Source organism: Natator depressus, chromosome 10 (assembly GCF_965152275.1).
Source record: "Natator depressus isolate rNatDep1 chromosome 10, rNatDep2.hap1, whole genome shotgun sequence".
NCBI lineage: Eukaryota > Metazoa > Chordata > Testudines > Cheloniidae > Natator > Natator depressus.
This window is the reverse complement of record NC_134243.1, coordinates 2,596,307-2,620,621: the sequence shown is the minus strand read 5'-3', so window position 1 is coordinate 2,620,621 and position 24,315 is coordinate 2,596,307. Positions and strand designations below refer to the sequence as shown.

General features: G+C 49.4%; 1 protein-coding gene across 2 annotated transcripts in view; it reads left to right on the top strand.

The window, feature by feature from the left end:
• The first annotated feature begins 16,874 nt into the window (after window positions 1–16,874).
• The window catches only part of CACNG3 (calcium voltage-gated channel auxiliary subunit gamma 3), a 65,244-nt gene continuing 57,803 nt past the window's right edge, over window positions 16,875–24,315 (top strand). For both annotated transcript variants that reach the window (XM_074964540.1, XM_074964539.1), the window contains exon 1: window positions 16,875–17,196. In XM_074964540.1, coding sequence (XP_074820641.1) covers window positions 16,986–17,196 — 211 coding nt within the window. In that variant the 5' untranslated portion in view covers window positions 16,875–16,985. The remainder of the gene's footprint in view (window positions 17,197–24,315) is intronic.

Sequence of the window (24,315 nt, the reverse complement as noted above, 5' to 3'; positions counted from 1 at the left end):
CTGTGTATCAGAGCTGACTCTTATTGCACAGATAACACTGAAATGATCTTGGCAATTTCTGTAAAGAACAAATATCCAGATTACTGGGTTTCTAAAAAATAGACTCTTGCCTGGAGACCAGTGACCTGACAGCTTGGAGGTAGGTTTAACCCCTTCCAAGTGCTATAGGTGAGCTAGCTGTTTGTTAATTGTGATGATTCTCTCTAGCAAGTGGTTCATGTCAGACGAGGGTTCCAACCCGCTGCATTTTGAGAGTTGTTCTTCCTCTCAGCAGGGTTTGTGAGTTGGCAAAGGGCTGGGGCTGGTGAAGTTCATGCTGGCCCATCTTCCATTTTGATGTTGCTTAGAGGATTATAAAAGCTGTTTTCAGACGCAGCATCTTGTCACTTGGCCACCTAATGTATGAAAGAGCCTGTCCTTTAAACAGAACGCGCACCCAGCAAGTCAATGAGTTCATCCCCTGCCATCTCCAGCTCCAGCACACTCTTTAAATCTCCCAGTAAATTCTCTTTTATAGCCTATGAACGTTCAGCCTGTTCACTACGTATCGCCAAAGCCAGGGCTTCCCAAGGTGCTATTGTTATGGACCGCTAAATGCCAGTGTTGTTTGTATTCCCATAGCGCCAAGGACCCTCTTGTGGTAGGTGCTGGACCAACATCTTGTACAAATATACCCCAGCATTTGGAAAGAGCTACTAAACAAAGTGGGGGGGGCGAATTCAGTGGACTAGGAATACCTGGGCTATTTAATTCTCTTCTGTTGTTGTTAAAGTCAGACGTGTCCCCAGTTTGGAAGCCGGAGCCTGCAGAAGTGTTTGCTGTGCGGGTCTGTATAGACAAGGGTCTAGCGAATTCCGCGTCACGCAGCCCTGCACAGGGGCACCCTGGGGATAAAGGGGCTAAGATACACGAGGTGCTCAGACCCTGCAGTGACTGGGGCCATGTCGGAACCTGCCGGGCAGATCTACAATGCAAAGAAAAGTCTGTTGCACCAACCACGTCTCTGGGCTCATGGGACTTGGGCCGCAGGGCTAAAAATAGCAACGTGGACAGTCCCACTCGGGCTGGAGCCTGGGCTCAAAACCCCAGCGTGGTGGGCGGGGCTTGGAGCCCAGGTCAGAGCCCCACCCCCCTCGCCGGATTTCGGAGCCCAGGCTCCAGCCCGAATGGGAGTGGCCATGCGGCTAGGGTTAACCTTGCAGCCCAAGCCCCAGTCAATGGGCCTGGGCTCTGGGACTCGGTGCCACGGGTTTCGCTCTGCCATGTGGACATACCCGGAGATAGGGAGCCATTAAGCCTGGCTGACTAGATGCAATGCTGGCCTCCAGCTGGCTCAGCCTGGGCCTGACATGTGACATTAGCCTACAGGAACCTCAACCTGTGACTGCAAAAGTCCATACACCGAGGCTGATTCATGCACGTACCAGCAGAGCAAAGACACCCCTCCACCCCCCGGCCCAGCCTGTTCCCACCCCCTGTTCAGAGAAGTGTCATGTGGCTACTTGGGATCTTTGGGGGCTGGCAGGAGTGAGGCAAACACCTGTCTCCCGCTCAGCTCTGTTAAACTGGGGCTGAGGGAAACCCCATTAGCGAGGGGGCCTCTCTGGGTGTCTAGCAGCTGATCCTGCACTCTCCACGTGTGCTCACTGGCCCTTCTTCCTGCAGACACCTAACTCAGAGGGGCCGTCCCAAGGGAGCGGCTGGGGGACAGTCCCCTGGGAGGGCAGCGTTCACTGAACTCCAGTCTCCTAGTGAAGCCACAGGGCTTGCTTTGCTGGTATGGCCTGGGAGCAGAACGGCAGAGTCTGCTGCCCCCGGCACCTGCTCGTGCAGCCCCAACCCAGGGCTGAGCATGTGTGCTCGTTCCATTGTCTTTGTCCTGCTTGGCTCCACGTCCCATTGGTGTCTTAATTAAAGAATCAGCTAGGAGAAGGGTTTGGTTTATAGGAGCCATTAATACTGGCCTCTAGGGCATCGTGGAGTGCCAAGTGCCTCCTGCTCCCAGAGACCTATAATCACAGCCCCATAAAATAAACCCCAGAGCCTCCTGGCTGTTAGAGAAAAGCCTGGTAGTAAAACGACATTGTCTCATTGTTTTAAAAACCCAGGAGGTAGAGGTATTGATATGACCATTAGACCTAGACCCCTCTCAGCTCAGATCTGTAGCTGGTTCTGCACAGACATGGAGTCAGAGACAATCCCTGCCCCAAACAGCTGCAGTGTAACCAGCGAAAGCATGGAAGAACCGAAGGAGTATTATTTACAGGTGGGTATGAGGCACCACGTGAATCTTTCCCAAGGTCACCCAAGGAGTCTGAGAGAGAGCCAGGGCGTGAACCCGGATCTCAGCCTGGTGTCTGAAGCACAAGGCCGGTTTTCCTTTCTGTCGCTGGGCGGCTGTACATCACCCCCTAGCGCAGGCTGCAGCATGCCTGTATCAATTAACGCTGTAACCTATTAAAATGAATTTCCCTTCCGTTCATACGACGGCTGTTTCAGTACAATTCCCTTCCCCTAATGATGCATGTGCCCATGAAGCCTCCAGGGAGCTGCTCCCCAAACAAACAGGAACAAGGAGGGGCAGGGGCTGGCACTGGGTTTTATTCTGCAGTTGTAGAACAAGAGGCAATGAAAGGAAAGTGGCAGTGCAGCTCTGCTTCCCAGCAATGCCCAGACTGGTGCTGAGCTGCTTTTCAAATCTGTACTCAGCTGTATCCATACGTGCTCCTTCTGTGCATGGCTGGCTGCAAGCAGGAACCAGCATGCAACAGAACCAGTAGGGATACAAGAGGCAGCTCTTGCATGGTGAAATTCAACATGTGCAGCAGGCTGCTGATGCAGTCAGCCCTCTGAGCAGCGGGGACACCGGCACCCATCCTCTCCGGGCTAAATTAGGACTCAGAGTGTGTTGGCTGGCAGCAGGCCCTCTGCACAGGGCTGAATTTCAGTCCCTCAGAATATGCACCTAAGCCAACCAATAATCACTTTGGATACCTGCCACAAGGCCTCTCTTCCCCCCTCAATGGGAAGGAAGTTAGAAGAGTTTGGAAAGGCTGGACTTGAGTTCCTCCTTTCTTCACATGCTGTCTTCATTTGATACAAATTATTCACCAGTGAGCATGCCCATATTTCATGCATTTATTATACCACGTACCTCTGGCTGGACGTGCATCCTCTCTCGGGATATGACTTTGTCCACACCTTGCGTAGGCTGCAGTTTGTTCCTCTTAGCCTGAGAGTTCTCCCTCCTTACCTCAGTGTTAATGGCTTTTAACAGCCAAGTGGCTCTTTGCAGGCTCTAAACTAGTTTCAGGCTTTTCAAGTGTGTCAGCTTTTTTTGCTGCTGTTACACTAGTTCAGACTGCTTGGCTAGGGTTAAATCACTCTTCAGTCGTAGCTCTTCTGAAAGCTTTTCATCTGTTAGCCCACTAACCAGCCTGCCTCTGATGTGTCCATGTTTTGCATTCCCAAAATCACAGCGTTCACCCAATGTATCCAGAGCGCTTATAAAACATTCAACATTTCCCCCCCCCCCGGTTCTTGCATTCTCGAGTGGAGACTTGCTCTTTCAGGAACCACGTTTCTCAGAAGTATAAGGTATGCATCAAGCATAGCCAGAACTCTTTAACAGTATCTTTGTGACTGTCACCAGTAAAGTCAAAGGCTTTAAAGATATTTTCTGCTTGTTTGCCCCTAGCATAAGTTAAAGAAGATACCAGTATATCTCCAGTTTCATTGTGGATCTTTCTAGCAACGTAAAACCATATTTCCAATCTGTCCATTCTGAAAGTCTGTCAAAGCTGAAGTTCTCTGGAGCATTGAAGAGTGGTATGTTGATGATACCCTGCAACTTTTGTTGCTTTGTTCCTCCTGTCTGCAACCCTTGTTGGTGTTTTCCTTCTCTTTCTGTTCTTAACTTACTCCTGACACCACGTCACATACCTCTGTACCAGATGGAGCGTGGCTACAGAGCTTGCTTATATACATCATATGTCTTCATCATATGATCCTTTAATGCTCTGCCAGGTATGACTGAGGTTCATTTAAATGGGGTATTTTACACATGGGGCCACCTAGTGGCTGAACAGTATAATACAGAGTAGCATTCTGTTCACTTAAGAACCTTCCTTTGTCAAAAGTTTCGTCTTATTGTGTTTTCTAACAGCTCTCACTTAAGAGTGTAAGTGACTAATCCTGGAAGAGCTCTCAGACCACCAGTTACATCTTGCCATTGGATGAATCTCCAGGTTCTGTTCTTCATGGCTTAACCTCTTCTCCTGAAACAAGCCCTTGGGAGGGGGTGATGCTGGTGGCCCCTCTTCCTTACATGACTGGTTGTTTCTTTGTGGTCATCAACTTGCTGAATCAGAGATAATCAGGGACATCTGTTTCCCTAGCTGTGTCATTGGGCTTATGTTATACTCACTGATTATTGCTAGGCAGTATTTAGCAATATGGATCCTGCATCTGATTGCTTTCTCTTTATTCTCAACACTTGAACAGAGTTGCCTGAAAGATGTTTATTGTGCTTGGCACTGACTTACAAATTGCCATCAGTGTATTAAGTTTTGCAACAATGAAGTTTTGTGAGCGTGATAACTGAGAACATTTCCTCCTTCAGTCAGTAATTACATTTCAGCTTACAGTGAGATGATTTAGTCTGTGGCCACTACAACCTTGGATGATCTCTAAGATTTTGTTACTTTTTCTGTGACTATAAAACCAGTGAAGCGTAAGGGGAGGAATTTAGTTTGAGGACAATTCCTGTGCAGTTTAAACCACAACAAAAACACACCTTGGCTGCAATTCTGGGCCATGTCTCCAGGAGATGCAGCCTAGAGGAGGAAGGGCAAAGATAGTTTGAATCTGTCTTTGTCCCCTCAGGGTTCTGGGCTGCCCCAGCGGCCAGTGTAGCCTCTGGCATAAAATTAGAGAAACTGAGACTTGCTCTATTTTACAGCCTGACAGCAGAACCCCTCACAGCACTCTATGCTAGGACCTACACCGTGCCCAGGGCAGGTCCATCCCCTAGATTCATTATTTGTGAAAATAGCAACTTCCAGCCCACTGGGAAATACTTCTTAGCTTTAGTCATTTCAGCTTCTGCAAATGAAATGTCTGGTTTTGCGACACTTTTCTTAATTATGGGAACTAATGACAAAGCCATTGTGACAAATGACTTAGCTTTTGAATAGTGAAGTTAATTAATTCTGAAGTTCGATCCTCCTCCAGAGTCACCCCAAAACCTTATTAAGGAGTCTGCATACATAGTGTAACGTAGTGGGCTACGGAATCAAAGTCCCTGCAGCCTGACAGGTAAAATTCTCCCCAACTCTGAGGTGGGCCTGAGCTGTCTGAAATGAGGAGTATAAAGGATTGGCGCGCACACTGCATTTTCCTCTTGAGCCATCACGCCATCCATCACAGACATCAGGAAGAACACAGCCTCATTAATGTTTGAAAGAGTGACCAGAAGCAGTTTTGCTTTAGTCTCTGACCTTCAGGAGCCATCTCCCCAAGGCCATCTTTCATGCATTTAATTTGCATTACAATCCTGTTTGCCTCATTATTCTTTATCCACTCCTTCATCAAAGAATTTAAATCAAATCAATTAAAACGTGGCGGGTTGGAGCAGCATGAAACCTTTTATGGTGGCTCAGGCTCCTCCAGCTGGGCTCAGACCATGAAATCTCCCTTAATCTGCCATTATGTGTTCCTTCATTGCTTCTGTGGCATCATTGCCATATAAAGCCCTCTTCGTGATCTCTCCTCCTCTCACCTGAGACAGGATGATCTCGTGGATAAGGCACAGGACTGAGAATCTAGGTCCTGCTCACAGATCCACCCCTCTGCAACCCTGGGTGAGCCGTTGCCTTGGTGTTCCCATCTGTAAAATGGGAGCAATACCTATCTCGTCAGCCTGCTGGGAAGGTGAATTCATTGCTACTCAGGCAGGAGGCAGTACAGAAAGGATTCCTGTTTCACTCCTCACTGTTCTGAGCTCTAATAACACGCAGGAATAGCCATTAGTTCCCCGTGGGCCTGACCCAAAATGCAGGAAAGTCAGTGGGAAGACGCCCATTGCCTTCAATGGACTGCAGTTCGGGCTTCTTTGTCCTAGCATGAAGACTCTTTAGTCTTCCATCTCTTCTGCCTCACCATTATATTGCACAGCTTTGGTCCCCAGGCTGTGGCAGGAAATATTTGGGCTTCACCTGTCTGTCTGTTGTGCTGACACACCAGGTACAAACCTCTTAAAGCAGGAGCCCCCTTGGTCAGAAGGTTGCGCTTGTTTGATGCCTAATGTCTGGCAGAATGCTCCTGCCTTGTTTGCACATGGGTCACAGATGTCTAGAAAGGTGACTGACCTTAGCGGCAGGTCTGTGAAGTCACAAAGCAATGCTGTCCCTACAGTCGATCCCCATAGCATCACTTACCACTTAACTAATGACTGGCATTTTCAGAGTGCCCACAAACAATAAGGGCCCCTCCCCAAAGCCCTAGGAGGTGGGTAGGAATCATCCCCCCATTTCACAGATGGGGAAATTGAGACACACAGAGGCAAAGTGACTTGCCCAAGGGCTCAGTTCCCAGTTCCCCATGCTCAACGCTCTAGAGGCCAGAGCCATGAAATTATGAAATGAGGGCCCGAGAAGGTTACACATCAGTGTCCCATAGCTTCATTATTGTCTTGCACAGTTCCTGGTATTTGAGTTTCCCCTCCGTCAATTGAATCAAAGATTTATAGACATTAAAGCAGGGGGGAAATGATTATCGGTTAAACCAGCTCCTGGCTGCTGCAGGATTATTCCTTACAGTGTGTTCTCTATTGCTTTGTCAGTTTTAAATGCAATAGGCTTTCACCACTGGATTTGGGAGGCCACAACCTTGTAGATCTCATTGTTAGAAAGTTACTGTCTGTCAGGAACGTATCTTCTTGTGCAGGTTGTAAGCTTTGGGGGCAAGGTCTGCCTCTTTGTTATGTGTCTGTACAGTGCCTGGCAAGCAATGGGTCCTAGTCCGCGACTGAAGCTGCTTGGCCCTACCACAACAGAAATAATAACGAATAACACTAATTAATGGATGGCTTTGGAGCACTCTCAAAATGGGATTTAAAGTGCCAGGTGGTGGTTCTTTTGTTGAGCCAAACTTTCCAACATGGGCTCCTAAAATGAAGCTCCTCATTCTCCGTTTGGGCACTTAGGCATCACAAATAGATGTCAGGGCACCAAAATGCCAAATTTGAGCATGAAGATTGGACAAAAGTGAGACCTGGGCATTTAACTTCTTTAAACACGAGCCTGAGCCACAGGACAGCACTGGTCAGCAAGCCAGGAAAGAGCTTGGAGAGGAGGGCAGCGTGACTGATTATCAGAGGAGCTACCAGGGACTGAGGTGAGGATCAAAAATCAGAATGAAACAACAAAAGGTGGTAGTCGGAAGAAAGCTGACTCCCAGGTGAATGAGGCAGACTGGGGAAAGAGGGTGAAGAATGACACAAAGTACTTAGGAGTGAATTTCAGATCTACGAAGTCAGAGACTAGAAAATAAAGAGACATGCTCACAGTAAGACTAGTGAAATTGCAGTAGGGGAGTGAAAACACTGGGCAATGGAAAAGAGCTCTAAGGTTTAAAGGGCAAGAAGGGTTTTTGGAGAGGAAATACCAAGCATGTTGTAGTAAAGTCTGCTGCTTTGGCTGAACTTTCTGTCTACTCCTTAATATGAGTGAAGAATGATTTAAAATGGTTTGAGTAAAGAAATCAAGTACATTAAGCATTGGTATAGTAAAGGAGGAAGAAGTAAAAACTAGGTATTTCGGGCTTAACAGGAAACAGCCCTAAAACAAACCAGAGAGTACTGGGAAGAATCACTGCAGCTGAGAAGCCTGCATGGCAGAAGGTGATTAGAGGACTGGTTAGGGCTGGTCCAGCTCTAACTGTAAAGACAATCTGCATGATAAGTGTATTCTAGTCTAGTCTTCTCTTCTCTCTCTACGTGATAGTGCGGTATCTCCACATTATACCTCTATATTATAGGGCTGGTAGCCCTGCCTATTATTGAGGTTGCCTGACTCTTCCCACTATAAGACCCTGTTTTCAGTTGCCTATAACTATGCCAACTGGGCTGAAAGTTTCCAAGCTAGGTGTTTGCGTCAGGTTGAATCTGTTTGGAATGTGCCAGCCAAAACGGTTCAGTCATTTCTGAGAATGAGGCTAATGAGGGGGGAAATACATTGTTTTGCCATTAGAAACAGATCTGGTGACACTTTTTTTAAATAAAAGAAGTTCTAACACGCCCACGCTTTGGAGCAGGGACTTGAAGTTTGGTAGGTGGTGGCCTTTGTGTCTGGGATGTGCTTTTTGCTGCTGTTGTGAAAATCCATGCAAATTTGGTCATGTTATAAGCCTTTGAAAATCTCAGTTTGCACGTGCTCAGTTACCAGCCTCTTGCATCTGAAGGCTCCAAAGATTCCATATGCACTGAGCATGCTCCATCCCCTCCCAGCTCCTGGTGCTCACCACACTGCGCATGCTCCGGCTCAGGGAGTACCGGGGCAATTTAAACTGCCCTTTCCCTGTAATTGTTGCTCTGGGCCCAGGTGGGGCTGGGCACCTGAAATGACAGCAAAGAGCCTCCTGTGTCCTCAGTGACACCACTGCGGGTGCTCAGGCACACGGAGGAGAGAGCTGCCTGTCTGCAGAGGGGACAAGAGACAGGCCGGGGAGAAAGTAAAGTAGACTGGAGCATGGAGAGATGGGGACTAGGAGTTAGGGAGGACTGGGCATGAGACAAGAGCAGAGATTGGGAGTGGCTGGGCATGGAGACTGGGATTGCAAGCTGGGGAAAACGAGGAGACTGGGAGCTGATGAGAGAAATTGGAAGAACTGGGAGTCAGTTGGTGGGGGCTGGCAGAACACTGAGATGGGATGAAGGGCAGGAGGGAAAGGGGGAAAGTGGGACCTGCTGGACAAGAAGACATGGACCCAATGCGGGGGAAAGGTGCGGGAGGCGAGATATAGCTGATAAAGGGTCAGGTTATGGGAGAGAACTGGGATGGGCGAGGCAAGGAAGGTGGGGCAGGAAAACTGGGCCTTGGACGGGAAGCCTGGAGGAAGAGAGTAGGATTGGTAAGGCAAGAAGAATGGACCAGGATGAGAAGTGAGGGGTAGGGAAGAGACAGGACTGGGACAGAAACAGGTTGCAGGGGATGGGGCAGAAGGGGTTATGCTTGGGGGGAACAGGAAGACGGCCTGTGACCACTAGAGCACACTCCCCTTCAGAACAGGGGATGGCATCCAAGATTTCTGCGTCTCACTATCAGCAAATATCTGTGAACCCCCTGGCAAAGTGTGGGCCTCACCCCCCTCTAGTTGTGGGCCACATACAGGATGACAGCCCACTACTGTTATAAGTGACTCCATTAGCTCGAGGGCAGAGGGTTGTGCAGTGGATCTACAGGGGCTAGTTCTGCTGATGAGCTATGTGGGTGTCACATGGTGGAATTTCTGTTTTTTTCAGTTTGCTTTCTTAAAACCTAGGAAATGATTCTCCCCTCCCCCCCCCCCGTATACATTAAAATAATATGTTTAAAGTTGCAAAGGCAATAACTTAATAGTTAGGAAACATCAGAATTAAGGTTGCCCGTGCAACCTTAATTCACCCCCTTGCATGTATGCATTATGATACAGATTTTAATTATATAATTACCTACTATTTTTTCCACAGGGCCCTGCCTCGTTCCATGCACAGGATGGACCTGTTATGGGGCTGAATAAGGGTTGTGAGCCAGACACCCAGTCTGCTCCAACACAGACCCAGGGTCTGAACCACATGCCCCAAAGCTGCAGACCTAACTGAAAGCAACTTAAGAAGTGTTCCTGTCTTTAACGCTCAGATGCCCAACTCCCAATGGGGTCCAAAGCCCAAATAAATCCATTTTACCTTGTATAAAGTGTATACAGGGTAAACTCATAAATTGTTCACCCTCTGTAATACTGATAGAGAGATATGTACAGCTGTTTGCCCCCCCCCCCCAGGTATTAATACATACTCTTGGTTAATTAATAAGTAAAAAGTGATTTTATTAAATACAGAAAGTAGGATTTAAGTGGTTCTAAGTAGTAGCAGACACAACAAAGTGAATTACCAAGCAAAATAAAATAGAACACTCAAGCCTATGTCTAAGAAAACTGAATATGGATAAAAACCTCACCCAGTAAGCTTTCTTTTACAGACTAGTCTCCTTCTAGTCTGGGTCCAGCAATCACACACCCCCTGTAGTTACTGTCCTTTGTTTCAGTTTCTTTCAGGTATCCTTGAGGGTGGAGAAGCTATCTCTTGAGCAAGCTGAAGACCAAAATGGAGGGGTCTCCCATGGGCTTAAATAGACTTTCTCTTGTGGGTGGAGATCCCCCTCTTCTCTCCTAGGCAAAGTGCAGATACAAGATGGAGTTTTGGAGTCACATGGGAAAGTCACATGTCTCAGAACTTGACTCACAACTTACAGGTAGCAGCCATTGCTCACATGGTATCTTGAATGTCTCCAGGAAGACTTCTTATGTGGAGCCTTCCAACATCCATTGTTCATTAAATGCTTCTTGATTGGGCACTTAATTTTCATGTTCCTTTCTCAAGAAGCTAACCAAATGCTTTACAAAGTCTACTTAAAAATCAAGCCAGTACACAGCCAATATTCATAACTTCAAATACAAAACTGATACATGCATACAAATAGGATTAATAGATTCAGTAGATCATAATCTTTACATAGATGTGTTACATGGCATATGTAGCATAAAACATATTCCAGTGTTTATAATAAGCATATTTCCAAAAAGCCTTATGGGGAGGCACCGTCACAGTCCCCATTTTCTGATTGCCCAACTTGGTACTCTGCACTCCCAGCTGCAACCGCAGCCACTGGGAGCTGTGCTTGGAATATATAAAGTGCTATATAATGCTGCGTGCTCTGAAAAATCATGTCCTATGGGCCTCATATTGGGCATCCCAAATTAGCAGACACTTTTGACCTTCATCTCTCTGCATCAGCTCCCCAACTGTCAACTGGGGCTACCACCTCCTCCTCTCCTTACAGAGGGGCTGTGAAGATGAATTAACTAATAGTTGTGAAGTGCTCAGATACGACAGTGATGAGCCCATGAGGAAATGAATAATTCTGTCTTCAGAGCAGGGGTTCAATGTTGTGCAGTATATAAGGCCTAGGGCCATACACTGAACAAGGAGGATAAAACAAAATAATGACTATCGGCTCACTGCGTACCATCCATCCTATGCACTGAGTTAGGCAGTGGTCCTCTGGAAAAAGTAGTACATGATCATGTAATTAAAGACTCCCGTAGTGCATATGCACAAGGGGCCAAATTAAGATTGCACAGGCAGCCTTAATTCTGGTATTTCCTAACTTTTGTGTGCTTGATTTTGAAACCTTAATAATATACTTTTAACATTGTTTTTTGTGTATAACAAATACACACACATGCATATGTGTATAATAACCCCTGTGGGTACTGTATTGGAAGAAGACTTTACCAGGTAAATTGTTGGTTTCCTTATCTCATACACACAGCCTTTAAACAGCTATTCTTTTACTGCTGGATATGCTAGAAGTCTGTTTTTAAAGGTTGCATGAGTCATAATCTCAGCCAACCAGCAGCGAAGAAACATTGGAGATATCTGAGCAGCAGACCGAGAGAGAGAGAGTTTTGTAACTAGGGACAAGTAAACAATCAGAAGCAGTATGATCTGAAAGACATTTCTCAGTATAATTTCCATGTATGGGAACTCAGCTTTGGTTTTGGGCTGTGGTGCCACTTTAGGGAGGTGTTAAAAAGTGTAACACTAATAGGACATTGTTAATTAGCCATTGATAGATGCTCTCTCTGATCTGAGTGTGTAGGAAAAATCCCTAGACAGAATGGCCTTGGGGATAAGGCACTAAACTGGCACTCAGGAGAGCTGGGTTCTGCCACAGACTGCTTGTGTGACCTTGAGCAAGTCACTTCCTCAATGTGTGCCTCACTCCCCCTCTCTTCTTGCTAGTTTAATCCAACATCTGAAACATCAGGGAAGCATCTTCTCAGAACAGTCTAGACCTCATGGTGGTGGTAATGTTAGAAGCCAGTTAGAAAATTAGCTTTAGAATGAGGGGGAAATGCAAAAGGAGAAGCAAGGGAAAGCAGGTCTTTTCAGCAGCAATAGGAAAATGCCCCACTATGTGGAACTGGACAATCCCAGTTAGTGGTCTTATGAAGAAGACAGGAATTGTCAGACTGGATTAGACCCAAGGTCCATCTATTCCAATGTCTTGTCTTATGCAGTGTCCAGCACCAGCTGCTTCAGAGCAAGGAGCAAGAATACTGCATTAGGCAGCGGTGGGATAATCTGCCCTCCACGTTAGGTCCCCTTCTCAACCCTAATGTTCAGACCCCTTTCTAACATTAAAATTCTTCACACACACATTTCCCTGGCCTCCCATGGAGACATAGTGGCACTAACCATCACCTCCTGCCTGTAGGAGGCAGAGAAAGAAAAACCTGTCTCCTCCTCTCTGAGCAGCATGCCCTACTGCTACTGCAGACTGGGGAGGGGCAGGCAACCTTCCACCCTCCCGTAGCACCAATCAGCTGACCTGTTAAAACCTATAAAAGGAGAGGAGGTGGCAAGATACTGCAAATTGCTCAAGGTAAGTGGGTGTAGGAACCACTGAGTGGGGGAGGGATCCAAACGAAGGCAGCTGGCCTGGTTTGAGACTCTTTGTGAGACCAGGAGAGAGGAGGTTTCTAGGGGTGGTTCTTTTCCCCTGAGTCCAAAGGGAGGAGGAGTTGTCTTCTCAGCCCACAGTCAGGAGGTGGAATGGCCACTCTGCAAGGCAAGCATAGCAGCTGCTGCTGTTGGAAGCAGTCAGGACAGATGCATGTAACAATCAGCTAGGGATGCTCTGACTCAATGCAGCTGAGTGTCACACACACCTGGCAAACTGGATCTTTTGATTCCCCATTAGGACTTTCCAAGAACTTCTCCTTCCTTTGAAGAACCTTTAAAGAGTCTCCCTGTGAAAACTAGTTCCAAGCAAAGAGGCCTGGGAGATTAACGAGCTACTTCTCCTACTGAGATGGAGAAGCAATACAGCAGCACAGAGGTGAGTGTTCGATGACTTTCAGCTGGACTGGGAGGCTGCTGTTCTAAAACACAAGCAAGGACTTGTTTGGTGAAGAGCAATTCAGGATCTCTGGGGAAGTTACTGGTAGGTTCAGGGATGATAGTCTGTGTCAATGCGAGGACAGGAAGAATCTTGTTCTAAAGTGCTACACGGGTGGGAATTGACTGGTTAGTATCTTATGCAGCATAAAAAAGGATTTGGCCTCTTGTCAACTTTTATTTAAAATTGTAACCAGTCAATTAAAATCTACGTTGGAGGAGCAGGTACAACAGCGTTTGGACAGACAGAGGCAGCTGCCAAGTTCCAAAGTTAATGGGATTCTGCAAGATTTATAAGGTTAGACCACTCAAACTGTGCCAGTGGCCTGGGAATAGCTACAGATGATGCTGGGGTCCAGAGGAGAGGGCAGGTCAATCTCCAGTCAATGTTTTTCTATTTGAAGCACATAAGAACATAAGAATGGCCATAATGGGTCAGACCAAAGGTCCATCCAGCCCAGTATCCTGTCTACCGACAGTGGCCAATGCCAGGTGCCCCAGAGGGAGTGAACCGAACAGGTAATGATCAGTGATCTCTCTCCTGCCATCCATCTCCACCCTCTGACAAACAGAGGCTAGGGACACCGTTCCTTACCCATCCTGGCTAATAGCCATTAATGGACTTAACCTCCATGAATTTATCCAGTTCTCTTTTAAACCCTGTTATAGTCCTAGCCTTCACAGCCTCATGTATCCCATGTATGATATAGGAGCATTAATTACACGTGGTCACATTTCAGAGCAGCAGCCGTGTTAGTCTGTATCCGCAAAAAGAAAAGGAGGACTTGTGGCACCTTAGAGACGAACCAATTACGCTCAAATAAATTGGTTCGTCTCTAAGGTGCTGCTTGGTCACATGGCACCTGTCCTGTGAGGATCTCAGTGCATTTTACAAACCATTAGCTTAGCTTCACAAGAGCCTGGCTGTATCTAATCCAGTTTAAGCAAGTGTCATGCCCCACCACTGCAGTATGTAGGTGACTCATGGAGTAGGAAGTTTTATACCCACATTACAGATGAGGACATTGAGGCATAATGAGATTAAGGGCCTGCTTCTGAGGTGTGCTGAACCCAGCATCCCACAGGAAGGCTGTGGGGAGCTGGGAATGGAACCCTGTGTCTGTGTGCATCTATGGCACCTACAGCTGACCATAGGGTTGGAAGACTTTTATTGGTAAGTGTAGATTAAACGTCAAGTTTACCATAGAGACACAAACTGACAAAAGTATTTCAATTGATGATGATTGAAATTTACAGCTCGGCAAACTAGGAAAGATGCTGCTTGAGAAATGATGAGTTTGATTTAAGGCTATTTACTGTGTATAGTTGGACGTGTGATGTTGATGATTTGAGTGTTAACCTTTACAAAGCTTTAGCTTTTTGAATCTCAACAATTAAATAATTGTCTGACCTTCCCCCCCCCAAAAAAATTTCCTTCAACAGTGAAATTTTACATCTATAAACATAATTTAAAAAACTTAAACTCATAACTTTGTGCAACCATGAAAATGTCAAGTGTTAGAAATCTTTTAAAATACTTCAAATTAAACCAATATTATCCCTTGAACTTGTAAAAGGCTAAAAAAACCCCCAAGTTCTGCCAAGCCGCACAGATCTTGGTGGAGGACTTTATCCCATGGTTGCTGTGACCACATCTAGGGGGGGATGGCACATGCCTCAAGTGTCCAGCATTCTGGGCGCCATCCTGCACCTGGCCAGGACTTTCACAGGTGTCCAGCATTCCCACCTGCCCATGGCAAAGTCCGGCAGGGGCCTGGGCTGGCACTGGGGGGTGTTCGTTCAAGGGGCAGCTGTGAACGGGTGCGGGGGGGCAGATTGGGCTGGGGGGCAGGCTGGGAGACAGAGACACAAATGTGCTGTGCCTCCTTTCCAGGTGTGATGTCCCTGGGATGCAGCGGGAGGGCCCCTCCTTCCCAGCCTGGTCCAGGGCAGAGCCTGCGCTAGGCAGAAGCTGACCAAGCAATTGCTTAGGGCCCAGAGCAGCTCCAAGGGGCCTCCATTGGCTTTTTATTGTGTTGGGGGGGGGGGTGCCCTATAAATATTCCTGCCGAGCCCCACCTCGCCCGCCTCTGGCACAGCCGTGTCGCTGGCATGCAGGGCTGCAGAGGGTGGGACAGGCCCGGCACATTCAGCAGAGCCCAGGGGCAGAGGGTCAAACGGGCGCTGCCCAGTTCTGGCCGCCCTGCCCGGCTCCCTGGCACTCTCCGCGGGCAGGGGCTTGGCGGGGGGGGGGCAGAACAGGGAGGGGTAGGGAGCGGGGGGGGCAGAGCAGGACGGGGATGGGCGGGGGAGGCAGGCGGGGGACAGAACAGGGAGGGGCAGAGGGCCGGGGGTGGGCAGAGCAGGACGGGGAGGGGCAGGGGGCGCAGAGGCAGGGGCAGGAGCTGTGGGGGGGGGGGGGCATGCACCGGCCTGGCCCGGCTAGCAGGAGGCTCGTGCTGAGTTTGGAACAGCGGGTCCCATGGAGAAGCCAAGTGACCATCTGATCAGGCCGGCGGGCGAGCCCGGCTTACCGGGGGGGCTGTTACACGGGTAGGGGCATCGCGCCGGGCAGCCCTGCTTGGGGCTGGGGGGCGCCGTCACACCCACGGGCACTGCCCCAGGCTAAAGCAACGCACGAGCTCCAGCAGCGAGAGCGTGTCGCCGCTGCAGCCAGGCACGCGTGGGTGGCATCTCGTGAGTCGTGCGCGCGTGTGAGACTAGCGAGTTGTGTGTGTGCCCGGCTGGGGCTCTCGCTGGGTGTGTGGACGTGGGGCTCGTGCCTGGCGCATGCTGCCCGGAGCCGGCTGCCTCTGCCCCCCAGCAGCCCGGGGCTTGGACCCAGCGGCCGCTCGCGGTGCTAGTGCGGGGCTGGGGAAGGGGCGCAGCAGCCGGGTCCCGCTCCGGGCCTCCCGGCCGGCTGCCCCTTTAAGGGAGCTGCCGGCAGCCGGGGCTCATCCGCTCCGCATCACTTGGCTCCGGCTTCTGCATCATGAAAACTTGAATGGCCAGTTGGCGGGGCCGGGAGCCTGGCGCAGGCAGTCAGAGGAGCGGGGAGCGGCGGGCAGGGCAGGGCAGGGCTTCCCGCGCAGGGGCAGGCGGCTGGGGAGCCCCTCGGCTCGGAGGGGACGTGGTTTTCTCCCCAGAGCTCCCAGCGCAATCCCCGCGGGGCTGAGGGGAAGGCGGAGCCGGTGGCTGTCCCTCGGGGGAGGGGTTCGGGAGCGGTCCCTCCAGCACCCCGGGGTGGGGTGTGGTGCGGGGGCCCTGCGCCGGCAGCCCTCCAGCACCCCGGGGAGCCCTGCGCCTTTCCTCTGCTGCTGTTTTCCTCTCCCTGCCCCCGCCGGCTGTGGGTGGGACCGGGGCGAGCTCCCGGAGGGGCTGGGAGCGGGTCCATTTCAGCGCGGTGCCTCCTTTCCCAGCCCCCCGAGAGGAGCTCGCTCGCTCTCTCTATAGACACACACTTGCAGCCCTCCCACCCCCGCCACACGCCCCCCCCCCCGGATCTCCACCTCTCTCCTGCCGCCTGCGCCTGGAGCGCGCCAGTGCCGGCGCCGCGCCGCGGGGAGGGGACCGCCGGGCGGCTCCCGAGCCAGGCTCCGACCCAGGGGCGCCGGGCCGGGGCACCGCGATGCGCGCCCGGAGCCCGGCTGCGGCTCAGCCTCACGGGACAGCCCCGGGCTCCGGCCGCGCTGGCCTGAGCCGGGCGGGCGAGCCTCGCCCCTCCGCCCCGGTCCCCTGGCCCGCTGCCGGCGGACCATGAAGCGCGATGAGGATGTGTGACCGCGGCGTCCAGATGCTGATCACCACCGTGGGCGCCTTCGCAGCCTTCAGCCTCATGACCATCGCGGTGGGCACGGACTACTGGCTGTACTCGCGGGGCGTGTGCCGGACCAAGGCCACGGGCGACAATGAGACCAGCCGGAAGAACGAGGAGGTGATGACCCACTCGGGCTTGTGGCGAACGTGCTGCCTGGAAGGTAAGTCCCCGGCCCGCCAGCTGGAGGGACAAGCCCCCTTGCGCTCGCGGGACGGTCCGGGGCAGGGACCGAGTCCTTCCGCGGCTTGGCTCCGCTCAGCAGCCAGCTCAGCCCCGCTCGGGGGGCATCGAGTGAAGGCAGCCGGGGCGGGCTTCCTTTCCCCTCGCCGGCTTTGCTTCCCAGCGGCGCCGGCCAACTCGTGTCCCGTGTGCGCTGCCCCCGCTCCCCTCGGACCCCGGCTTCCGGAGCAGGGACAGGCGCGCCTGGGTAGATCCCCTTCCCCAGCCACGCCCGGGGAGCGGGCACCCTGCGACATGGGCCTGGAGCCTCGCTGGGCTGGGGCATGGGCTGGCCGCAAGAGTGTGGCCGACGCTGTCAGGATGAAAAGGAGATAGAGCCCTCCGTCCCTCTGCAGGCAGGCGGACAAGAAAGAGCCGAGCGGGTTTCCCATCGTTGCTAAATCAAGTTTCTGTTTAACCCAGCCCTGTTCTCCTTTGGTTAAAGTTAAACTTTTCTGCCTGACACCTGCTTCCGAAGGGTCACTAATTTACTTACATCAACAGGAGCCAGCGGCCCCTTTCTACTCTAATCCCTGGGCTGGGATGTGGGGTGGGCGTTAAAACTTTCTAGATACAAATACAGCCAGCGGGCGAATGGAAACTTGAAGGAAATTCATGGGCAGCTTCTGTCTGGTCTCCTGGGGAAGTTGTGGTGGATGGTTGAGAGCCCTGATGTTCCAAAGACATCCTGATAAGAGCTGCTCCTAATGCCGGGCCTGTTTCAGCTTTCCCGGGATGCCAGTTTGGGCACCACGTACTTCTTTCTTTTTCTGAACAGCTTTCTGTGCTGTCCCTTACCAGAGAAACCGCTCTTTTAGTGGGCCATAGGTCCCCCTTGATGCCCATGCTCTTTTTCTAATTCGAACATGAATGGATAAATAACACACAAGCAGGTCAAGTAGTGGTGTGCTAGGGAAGATCCTAGTCCCTGTTCCAAGCCATGAATCTGAGGTCTGGAGAGATACTCTCCACTAGTCCAGTCTTTGCTGGACGACAACTGGATGATTCAATCCATTAGACCAGCAGGTCTCCAATTTTTATATGCTGAGCCCTCTTTCCAGGAAACAAAAACCAGTCACACACACATCCTGACCATGTTAGCGGGGAAAGGGACTACACCTCACACTTCAGGAAAGGCTGCATTAGATATTGTATCTGGAAGGAAGCACCTACCATGCCCACCTGCCCATCCGTGCCCCCATCACTCACTGGAATCCAGTTTCCCAAGTCCATAAATGTCTGTCAGAACTTCACTCTGTAGTGTACTTCCACATCACTCCATAACCTCCTTGCCAGCAGCCAGAGCAGTGCTCTTCCCTGTATTCTCCATTGGCTACAAGCTCCAAACCTGACTATGCTGTATCGACATAAGCTGCCACTTTTCTGAGTTATTTCTACCAAAAGTTTTATTGTGTGCTGTTTTTATTAGGAACAGAAAATTATGATTAAGTATAAAGATGTCCTGAATCCAAGCACTAATACCTGAGCAGTAACCAGTGAAGAGAGGAGCCAGGTTGGGAAGTTGAAATAAATTGCAGCAGCTGGTTCTATAATGACCAGATACATGTGTTAACCAGGTACTTGGACACGAATGGCCTTTTACAGCATAAAGCTCCGTTCCTCTCCCTGCTTTACACCTTGTAACGGGAAATTCTCTCTCTAACCTGGCAAAATAAGATGTGATATTTCTAAGGTGCCTATTTTCTGTCTGAAAGTGCTCAATACTTGATGACAAGTACACAAAAAAGTTCCTTCTTTTTGTGTTCTGTGTGTGTGCACATGTGTAAATGGTATTAAAAGTCTGATCCAACGTTCGTGGAGGTCAGTGTGAGCATTTCCATTGCTTTCCATGTGCTATGCATCAGGCCTTAATTGTATATAAATTAATCTGGGGTAAAGACACTCTTTTGGGGATGGGGACAGGTAAAGGGGGAAAGAGCCAGGTGTGTGAAAAGTGCTAGGGAAGCACAAGGAATTTCTGAAATTCTTATTTTTGTGTGTGTTACAGTTTTTTTTAAATGACTGCTTTTGTGCTACCCTCACTGATGTAACTTGCTGCTTTGGAACAAACCAAGAGAGAGAACAGGGTTGGGTTGTTTAGAACTGATGCCCTGGTCTCTTGTATAACACAGTCAATAAGGTGCCACACAGCATCAAGCTGAAGCGCCAGAGTGAATAGCACAATTCATTTCCCACAGGTCAGCAGTGAAATCGCGAGGTGACGAAGGAGAAGAGTGCCTGACGTTGCACTGATCACTCCTATGTTGTATTCTTGTCTTCCACCCTTCCTCTTGTCTTTTGAGGCCCCAATCCTACAACTGACAGCTTCACAGTGGATTGCTGCACCTGGACATTGGTTTCAATCCCTAGCAGTCTGCCTTTGCAGGACTGGGGCCTTAGCTTGTAGGCTCTTTGGGCAGGGACTCTGTCTACCATTGTGTTTGTGCAGCATCTACTACCATGGGGCTTCTATTCTGATCAGGGCATTACTGCAGTAATGGTCAGTTTGGCCACCACTCACTTTGGCTGATTTGCAGCTCAGCTACTGGCTCGAAGGGACCCTTCACTGTTAACCACTGAGCCACCCAATGCCCATGAGTAAACTGCCAGATCCAGACGCGGTGGAATCGCTGGAGGTGCCTGGCTGCACAGCGCTAGATGCTACCGGCGCCTCCTTAATATTTGCCTGAGAAACTAGTTCGTGTTTTGTGCTCTAACTGATCTGATGCTAGAAAAGACAAATTTGCCTCCAGCAAAGGGTGAGCAGCAGATCAACATTCTCAGCTAGATAGAAAGGGACATTTTGCTGAAATAAAAGAGCTCTGAATTTCCTTCTCTAACAGAACAGCTGGACAAAATATATTGAATTAGTCACTTTGAGACCCACCTGTCTCTGCTGTGCCATAAGATGGCTGTTAAGATAGTGCATGAAATACTTTTTATGCGCAAGAAATACTGACTGGCTTCTAAGGGAGATATCTCCTCAATCATACCTGAATTTATACATATGCCTTTTCCTGGATTGGAAATACTTGAATTTTGCCCTATATCAACACTAACTGGAAATGAAAATGGTGAGCTCAAAGGGGCAAAATGTGCTGTTAACATTAACAGGAGCTCTCCATGCGTGGGAAAGAGAACTTGTCTTGAACAGTTCATGCTCACGGCTTTTTAATGTATTTTATGCAAAGAAATTAAATGGCAAACTGTTACGTGTTAGATTTGCTCTTCCTGAGCGTTGATGGTAGGTTATTCAAATGGCCAAAGTGAGTGTTGAGTTTGTACTGTCTCTCTGATGCCTTTTAAATACATGTCAGTTACACATGCACAGTAGCTGTGTGGGAACAATTTATGTCACATGACTGTAGAAAGCCCATAAGCAAAAGAGGATAAATCTTGAATGAACCAGCAACAGACCCATAGAGACACCCGCACTGGAAAATACAAATTAATGGTTGACTTGTTATCTAGAGTCTAGGCAGGAGTTCACAGACTACCATGCTAACGTTGCCTTTGTTTTAAATTGTAGTGTTTGAATTTTAATTATCACTTGTAGAATATGTGCCTATCTTATTAAGCTACCTTATTGTGCTTCTTGCTCAAACTTGACAAATATATTTAGTTCCTGTGCATCCTCTTTAGTGGTTTATAATAAATTGTTTTTCCTCTTCTTTGACTTCATTGTTAATATGGAAAGGGGAAAATGCACAGAACTTTTATGGAGTAAAGGAAATAGTTGAGCTGGGCTTTGGTTCCTGAAAAGTAACAGCTGTTTGGTTTCCATCAGATTTAATTTAACTCAACAACATTAAATATAGTGCTCTTAATTGTTCTCTTCCTTACGCTGGTGTCAATTGGGAGTAACTCCAAGTTATTACAGAAGTGTAAACCAGGTGTGAATGAGAGGACAACCAGGCCCAGTTTGTTTGAATTATCCACATTTTAAGCACTGTCTTGTGCCCATTCATCTTTCTCAGGCACCTGCCTCACTACGCCCAGTCCCAAATAGAGGTCTCTCCAGGTGTAACCCTTAGGATCACCACCATCTTTCTAGAGAGCCAAAGTTATTGCTCACTTTCTTGAAGTGAGGGTGGCTAAATGAACTTTCTGTAGCTGGCCCTGTTGTGGCATTATTTGGTTAAGTAACATAATCCCCACTTAACTGTGTTTCATACCCACCGAACTAGGAAGCTGACCTCAGGCTGCTCATCAGCTGAGGTTGCCCTTCTGGATCATGCACTGGTCCATCCAGGTCAGTATTCTGCCCCCAGAAATAACCAGTGCCTGTTGCTGCAAGGAAGACAAAAGCCTCCATAGCATATTAGGAAAAACTTTTTCACTAGGAGGGTGGTGAAACACTGGAATGCGTTACCTAGGGAGGTGGTTGAATCTCCTTCCTTTGAGGTTTTTAAGGTCAGGCTTGACAAAGCCCTGGCTGGGATGATTTAGCTGGGGCTTGGTCCTGCTTTGAGCAGGGGGTTGGACTAGATGACCTCCTGAGGTACCTTCCAACCCTGATATTCTATGATACCCCGATGGATAGAAATCATTCTTGACCAGTGAAGGTGATCCGCTGTGCTTTCATTACAGTGGGGTGCCCCTTGTTCATCTCACACAATTAGATACGTTCATTAATGGTTGTAAAACGATCTAGTACTATTTTTAAAAAAATCCTGCAGCCCCACTCACTGTCACAGTGGCCTCCCAGCTCTTCCCCCTGAATCCTACCGTGGGCTGTTTTGGCAAGGCTGGTAGCCATCTGGCTGTTAATATCCTGTTACCACACTGGCTAGAGGCCCCAGTGGAGATCAGACTCCGTTGTGCCAGGCACTTGTAGCAGGGCAGTCTCCTGTCTCTTGCACCACAGAAACTGGCTCAGACTCTGCAGGTTGTGTTTGCACCATGCAATGTATTTGAGCTCCCTCCACCAACACCTTTAGGCTGGGCAACAGTCTATTTACAACATCGCTTCTGCTTCTGGTCCTCTCCTCTGGACCTGAGGCCTCCCTTCCCTGAGGCCTTCATAAGCCTGGACTCCGCTAGCCTGTTCCCCTCTCTGCCCCCTTAGGCTTCCTTCCTGTGTCTCTTTATCCGTCCTGAACTGATGGGCTAACTGTCTGGTTAGCTCATCCAGCCCACCTGCCTGATTAAAGGTAATTACCAATCAGCTTTCTCCAGGGGAACTAATTGGTGTCAGAGTGATCAGAGTGCAGGCCCACCTGTTAATTCCCCGCAGTCTGTCATGGCACTCCACAAACACATTGTACGATACAGAACCTGCTCCAAAGGGCTCGTAGTCTACATCGACACGGGACAGACGGGCAAACGGGGGCGGGTCGGCCCTTAAACATGAAGTATACGTATTTCTGCTTTGGACTATGTTCTGTTTGCAGATAGCAAATGAAATTAGGTTGTGATCACTTGTACCTAAGCAAGCATCAGTTTTTAGTTCTGTGATCAATTCATCTTTATCCATCAGATCAGGTCTAATATAGAATTACCCTGAGTTGGTTGCGAGGCTTTTTGTGTTAGAAAGTTATTTATAATGTTTAGAAGCTACAAGGCAGCATGAGACCTGTAGCACGTGTCCCCCAGATTGAAAACCCCCATAACACAATTCTTCTTTCCATATGTTATAGATAGATGTTTAAAGAGCAGCTTATGCTGTTCCTTCACCTGGTTTGGTGTCTGTAATAGAACCCCATCAGCACCCTGTCCTATGATTTATCAGTTGGAACACTGATCCATAAGTGTTCCAGTTCCTGTTCTTCTGGGTTGTCAATAACTCGAACACTGGCAAAGGTATCTTTGATGTAGTGTCACCGCGGCCCACTCTATTGTTCCTGACTAGGGTGTATCCAGTCACTTTAACGTTCCAGTCATGTGACTGTATTCCTAGTGCACTTACATACAATGGGGATCAACCAGTCCCCATCAAGCCCTAGGTTTGGGGGGAGTATAAAGGTGGTATGACAAGGTGTATCAGGTCCTTTGAGGTCCCCTGCTGGAGGCTTCTGGTTCCTACCACACCCCACCCCAGGAAAGCAACAGCGAAGCTGGATCCTTCAGGCCTGCCTAGAAAGGCTGCAGGGAAGTAGCCAATCAGAGCACAGCAGGCTTGGCTAAAAAGAGCAGCAGGGCCTCAGCAGGTCAGTTCCTGGCTGGGGCCAGAGGGAAAGGATGGATGCTATGGCCACAGGAGCCTCAGAGAGAACTAGAAGTTGAGTTCTGGCTGCATTTTGCTTTCTGCAAGTAGAACGTGCACCTGAGAACTGTAACCCTACAGGCTGAGGTGGCAGGGAAGAGACCCAGTGGGAAGAAGCCCAGGGAGAACAGCAGCAGCTAACTGAAGGAGTTAAAGGGAGTAGTACATGACTGCTGTTCATAGGGTCCCTGGTTTGGGACCCAGAGTAGTGGGTGGACCTGGGTCCCCCCACCAGCCACTGGGGAAGTGGCCTAAGCTCGTTTAGAAGCCCAAGCAAAGGGCTGGAATTTAAAGGGCTCAGGGATGGGGCTCATGACCCTGGTAAGGGCAGACAGACTGTCTGGTGAACTCTTAGTTACCCCTCAGAAGGGGACTAAACTTGAGAGATGACCTGGTTGGAGATCTGGGGCAGTGAGAACCAGTGAAGACAAAGGGTCTCCAGGCAGAAACCCCTGGGGGCGCTGCTCTATAACAGGGCATGGAAGGACTTTAAAGTTAGCCCAGGAGGGACTGAGCCCAGAGGCAGGGCTGAAGACGCTAACAAGGGTACAGTGGTAGTCCTAGTTGGACCTTTGTTACCCCTGAAGATGTTCATTTATGCATATTGCCTCTGTGTGACTTGGCCAGAGGGCTGAGCCACTGAAGACCTGCCTGGCCAGGTCGGCAGCTGATGGGGCATCAAGAGCAAAAAAGAAAAATTGCAGTACCACAGCCAGCCCATAGGAGGCACTCACAAGATGTGAGTGTCCCCCCGCGACAGGTGGTTTAGAGCCACCTTTGTCCCAGTCCCAGCCCCTGTGGTCCTGCACCAGGTACAGCATGGCTGAACTAAAGACTCTAGCCCATGGCCTCCAA